General features: G+C 40.1%; 1 protein-coding gene across 1 annotated transcript in view; it reads right to left on the bottom strand.

Annotated features, from left to right (window-relative positions):
- SERPINI1 (serpin family I member 1) overlaps window positions 1-6,002 on the bottom strand; it is a 43,770-nt gene extending 37,768 nt beyond the window's left edge. Inside the window, exons 1-2 of the mRNA XM_015822163.1 lie at window positions 5,748-6,002; window positions 2,601-2,831 (exon numbers count right to left, since the gene is read on the bottom strand). Of these exons, the coding sequence (XP_015677649.1) occupies window positions 2,601-2,831; window positions 5,748-5,997 (481 nt within the window). The 5' untranslated portion in view covers window positions 5,998-6,002. The remainder of the gene's footprint in view (window positions 1-2,600; window positions 2,832-5,747) is intronic.
- Between the last annotated feature and the right edge of the window lie 355 nt (window positions 6,003-6,357).

The following is a 6,357-nucleotide window of genomic DNA, read 5'->3' as shown; positions in this document are numbered from 1 at the left end:
AAGAGCCAAGGTTGCCTACCCCTGCTAGTATTTACGGGTTTATCTACCTTTTACTAAGGCCAGGAATTCTGGGAGTTGAAGTCTACGAGTCATAAAAGAGCCAAGGTTACCTACCCCTGCTAGTACTTACTGGTTTATCTACCTTTTACTAAAATATTTTAGACGTGTACCAAAATGCAGAATTTGAAACGGGGGGGGGGGAGTATACCGTAGAAATACCTATATTTTAAACATCAGCCCATGTTTCATTTTCGAAGAGATACCAATTATTTCTGAACAGGCCACTGAGCTATATATAAAAAGGGCTTATTTTAAAAGTGCAAAGCTTGTTTCACTTGCAGAAACTTGAACTTGATTATTCTTAAGATGATGTCAAAGCTAAGGTCTGATTCTACTTATGCAAACTATTCTACAATTCATTTACTAGGTTAAATACTATTTGCACTAATTATGTGACTTCTAAAACCCATATTTGTGCTCTTTCTGGTAGTGTATCATTGGCTATAATATTATTATAGGCAATAAAATGCATTCTAATGATTATAAATAATGGGATATGTAGAGTCATACCATTGGTCTATTAAGCCAGAGAGGTAGTAATTTTCCATGAATTCAGGAATTTTTGTAATGCTGGGAACTAAATGTGAAATCTTGTGCATGTAAACCATGCATTTTTCCACAGACCTCTTGCCATCTCATCTTAATGGCATTGTTCCACTGAACAATCTTTCAATAATATTGTCTTAAAGTTTCATCAATGGCTTGGCAATGTTTTCTAGGCTTTAAAGTTGGTAAAGTACTAATAAAGAGTATGTGCATCTTAGCATCAAATCTGCCAACATTTGTTCAAGGAGGACAAAGAGACATCTTGCATGTGTTAGTGCCTTGAGAGGCTTGTTAGCCCAACGTAGCAGCTGCCCTGCATATATTCGGAAATAAATCATTCCAATCAGAATGCATTTTCTGTGATCCAGGGTTTCCAAAGGGAATGGTTGCGTGCTTTTTGGTGTAATAATTCTGAGTTTGGAATTCTGCACGGACAGCAGTGAATTAGATAACTATATCAGATTTCACAGGATTCATATTTGTGCATATGGGAAGATTTTCATTTCAAGCAGAGTGCCAATCCTTTCATTACAGGAAGAGAAGCCACCGGTGCCCTGGAGACTGTGTTCATGTTCCAATGTTTTTTTCATATTGAGCCCCAAACCCTGGATTTTACAAAAATAAATTATTTGGAGTAACTCTATGTGTGTTTGCGTATGTGTTGGTGTGTGTATGTACAGTATGTGTGTGTATATATACTTGTGTGTGTGTGTGTATGCCTGCACGCACATATACATATACATATACATGTACTTTTTATAATCTTTTTTGCCTTGCAGCCCCCCAACTAGGGGCATTAAGCAGGCTCAAGTCGCAACTGCGATACATTACAAATTCAGATTTCTTTTTGCTGACAAAGAGTTAAAGATTATAAAAAAGTAGAACTGCAGTATAGCAGTCAAAATGCCAAGGTGTAATCAATCAGACCGGCCTGTCTGAAAAATTTTCTGTATATACTCCCTTGACTCGGCTGACAAAGAGGGGAGGAGAGCCGGTGGCCTGGTGGTTAATACAACTGCCTAGCATGTAGGCTGCCCAGGTTCGAATCCCATAAAGGGTGTGGCTAGCTGATGAGGACTAATGAGTCCGAAATAGCTATACTAGTCTCCCACTTAAATCTTTAACTCTTTGTCAGCAAAAAGAAATCTGAATATATATATATATATATATATATATATATATATATATATATATATATACACACTTGTGTGTGTGTGTACACACACAAGTACACACACACACACACACTCCAACACATACATGCAAACACATATAGGTTTACTCCAAACATTTCAATTTTATATCTGGAGAAGAATTAGACCACCACAGATACCTTGGCCAACAGATCTCAACTGAAGGTGATGCAATAAAGGAAATTGAACTGTGTGTTAAATGTGGTTAAGAGGCATTTGGCAAGCTAAGCATAATATTCAAGAACAACCTTCCCTTATATCTGAAAAGCTTTCGATCAGTGTGTGCTACCTGCTCTAACATATGCCGGTGAAACATGGACACTAACCTCACAATTGAGACAAAAATTACGAGTGGCACAAAGAGCCATGGAAATATACATGCTTGGCATTACAAGACAAGAGTAGAAGAACTGAAATGGAAACGGGCTGGTCACTAGCAAGAAGAACTGATGGCAGGTGGACCAAGGCAGTCATAGAGTGGATCCCACTTGATAAAAAGCATCCACAAAAGAGATCGAAAACAAGATGGATCAACATCAGCATATATGCATATACACTGTATATATATAAATATAAATTATAATTGAGTGAAATAAGTTTGACTGCAGAAGAACATTTCTAAAATGAACAATTTTAAGTTTCTCCACAATGACTGATCATATGGAACCAAAACAAATTGAAATTAAAGAACATCAAATCAAAAGGATCCTCAAAACGTGGAATTTAACTGTGTGTCTGTGAGTAAATGGCAAACAATGACAATCCCCGACATTGAGAATTGGGAAATAATTAGGAACCTACTGTTGGTATGGTTCGCCACCCATTTATTGATGTAGCCCGCAACAGCTATATTTTGACTGAAATCCACAGCTTCAACGTCAGCTTTAAAGTATTTTTTCAGCAGCTGCAAAAATTTATCGCTAACATGATATCCATTTTGCACATAAAGGGAATTGGCAAGCTTCATCACGTAATGGCTATCCTCAGTAGCAGCCATGTCAGAAAGATCTTTTAGGAAGGCAAATTCTTCACCTGAAATTAGAGAAAGAGATTAAAATTGGTCTGACAGAACTGGCAAATACATTGAGAGCTTAACATATCTCACTGCCTTCCTAGGGAAAAAGGATTAATGATCATTGATATTTCAGTGAAGTCAGTTACTAAGAAATACTTCATATAATTAACCTTTCTTTGAGAAAAATGAGAAGAAACAAGGAAGACAAAAGCTCCAAAGAGCTTTACAGACAAAACTCCATTTCAGTATGGACTTCTTTGGTTGTATTGCCAGGAAGTGGTTATTAGGTACACCATGATTTTTCTCCTTCTTTTCCAAGACCTTTAAAACTGAATGCTGTTTCTACCACTCAGTTGTAGGATAGACCAAAGACTCAAGTTCTCCACCATAAGTGAGCTTATGTTTTCTAAGGCTTACAGTATGTAATTCCACACAGGATACATTCTGGACCTTGCCTAATCTGAAAATGGCACTCCAGATTACAGTTCTTGTGCCAACATCCTGATTATTAATATTCTTTGCTTTCAAGCAGACAAGATGGTGATATCAAATGTCCCATGTCACCTTCCCGTTGCCAGAGTTCTTTTAATTTGTCTTTCATTCACCTTTCCTCCAATACAAATTCCAGGTGATATAAACCAGTACAGAGATCTATGTAATTTTCAGTAGGCAAACATTCATGGAAACTGAATGTTATTAGATTGGGTTGTGTTTAGAGGACAATATTAGGGTTTGTTTTTCATGCAATCAGTCTTCTCAACTCTCAACTCCTTCCTTCTTCAAATCCAAGATTTGGATCCTGGATATTGGCTATTTAGTTTGAAATGCACAATGGCTGGGGTCACCATGGAACAAGGACAGCAGATAACATCTTTGGGATGCTGACAACCAAGAGTTTATCAGGGCCACATAACACATCTGTGATATGAAACTGTTTTCATCTGCTTTCTATCTTAAAATGGCCAGAAACTGTGCATTTTAGAGATGCAGAAAGGAGGTTCATAGTTGCCTATGACCCACTCCTGGTGCATCTTTAATTAGCCCTAAGTGTACAAGGAGTGTACAAGAGGTTTCGTGGTAGCCTATGACTGGTGCATCTTTAATCAGTGTACATGGACCAAAATTTGGAGGAATCAAATTGAACCCCAACTTCCTAAAATTGAACTCTGACTTCCTCAAATTGAGCAAAAAGTGATCACACAATCCCCCTAGCCCAAATCAAATTACTTTCTTGTCAGGAAAGCTGAAAGAAATACTTCTTGACTTTCAATTAATTCCTTCAGGTCTTAAGAGTTAGTCATTCAAACTTAAGGTGCATGAAAGAAGCAAGGGCACTCACCTGAGTATAAATAAAAGGACAGAGGTGCTTACTTTTCCTCACAGGAATAGAAGTGAGTTATCCTTGCAGAATGTTTCTCTATAAATGTGATGTTTGTGCCAAGAAATGCTACACAGTCAAACAACAGACACTCTCAGAACATACGCTAAATGTCATTTTCCCTTTTAATATTAGGGTAGAAGTCTCCAACCTTTCCGGGCTCGAGGACCGGAGGGAAGGAGAGCAGCTTCAAAATTGGAGCGCACGGGCGCGCATGCACACACAGGGCCACGCACATTGGTGCGGCAGTAGCAGCCCTGTTCGCGCTTGCATGCGCTGGCACCATGTGCATGCGTAAACGGATGTGCACCCCACAGCAGCTAGTGGCCCATTTGCGCATGTGCAAATGGGCCGCGCAAATCACCCAGGCTAGAAGCGCATGAGCAAACAGGCTGCGAACACCTGCCCCATGCTAACATCCCCATTTGCGCCTATGCACATGTGCAAATGCGGCTGTGGGCGCTAGCACAAGTGGATGGCCAGCTCTTCCATGGCCCACTGGCCAAGAGCCGTGGACCATAAGTTGGGGACCTCTTTATTAGGGTCTTGTCTTCCTATTCAAAGATCACATTTCGAGCAATATGAAGATTCACCTAAAGCAACAGATCATCACTCCTGCTCAGAATCTTGCTAATAATTATGAAGAAAACCGAGCAGTTGCCCATTAAAGATATAACTGACAAACAGATTAAGTACAAAGAGATTTCATTCTACAGAAGCATCATATATGGAGTCCTTGGTGCTTTCTGAGCTTAACTGTTTACTTGCATACAGTATATTTCATTACCCTAGTATAGAGTTCCCCAACCTTTCAGGGTTGTCGGCCTGGAGTGGTGGGAAGGGGGAAAGAAGGGATGGTTTTGGGGGTGTGGGTGTGAATGCATGCGTACATGTGCATGCACAAGCACCCATTGCTTGCGTAAGTGGGGCCATGAGCACTCGCGTGAGTGGAGCTGTTAATGCCTGTGATGCTCATGTGAGTGGGGCTATGCGCATGCATACACACACACGGGCACCAGCCAGCCACTCATGCGGCCTGGTGGCCAATAGGATGTGCCCAGTAGTGGGCCACAGTCCACAGGTTGTGGACCCCTGCCCTAGTAGGTAATATCATCAGTATACAGTATATCATCAAAAGAGCGGTGTGGTGTGCCCTAGTGCCAAAGACACTTGCCTCCCATTCGAAAGATTGAAAATTCAATCCTAGGTAGCGGCAGACGTTTCTCTCCTAGGGCACAAATATATGCTGCAAACTCCATGTGGTGTCAGGAAGGGCATCCGCCCAGTAAACGCTCAGCTCCATCCAGTTGCCCTGACTCTACCCAAAATTAAGGAATTACAAAGTCGTGAAAAGAGAGTGGTAGATAATATCATCAGTGAACAGATGATATTACTAGTTGGGTAATGAAACCTCATCAAATTCAAAGAGCACCAAGAATTCCATAGTTCAACCCTGAGCTAAATATTGAGTCTTCTATTAGCTGCATCATTAAGAACATTAAGAACCCAGACTTGTTTTTTAATTGACTTGAAAAGTATTATTGAAGCATGTTACCATTTTTCAAACCTTCGTATCCCATGGAGTGCTGAATTTCTTTCAGGGTGGAACCGTGAGCACCGAGTTCCACCATCCCCATCGTTATTGCTATTCCCAGTGGGGAGAAAATAATATTTTCATCTTCTCCTGTAGCTCGCAGCTGACTGTAAACATTCACCGAAAATTCTGCAATGGTTTCATCAGGAATACTGGTGCTGAAGGCTTCGCTGTGCAAAACAAGAAGCAACAGGGGTCCAAGAACAAACATGGTCGAAGGGTTTCAGATCTGCAAGGCACACATAGAAATAGGATAGAAAAATGAATCTTACATTGTGCACACATGATGGATTAGTGGGATCATTAAATCAATATGTCCCTAATGTGAAGGAAGAATGCTTTTTCTGGATTTTAAAAATGCTTCCCACTGAGACAAAAGAAAAAAGTCACTCAAGAATGGAACTCAGAAAAAAGAAACTGTGTTCCAACTAGTGGCTTGGTTCTTTTTTTTTCATTTTATCATTAAAAAAAATGGGTATTGCCCCATACGAAGCAATGCTTGCCCATCACAAAGGAAAGAGCTGTGAAAAGACTAACATCATCTTTTCTAGCTACAAAGCAAGGCTTAAGA

The sequence above is a fragment of the Protobothrops mucrosquamatus genome, unplaced genomic scaffold (assembly GCF_001527695.2).
Source record: "Protobothrops mucrosquamatus isolate PMUCROS unplaced genomic scaffold, P.Mucros_1.0 scaffold1482, whole genome shotgun sequence".
In the NCBI taxonomy this organism is placed as follows: Eukaryota; Metazoa; Chordata; class Lepidosauria; order Squamata; family Viperidae; genus Protobothrops; species Protobothrops mucrosquamatus.
Note: the sequence above shows the minus strand (reverse complement) of the source record. Positions and strands in the feature narration are given on the sequence as shown.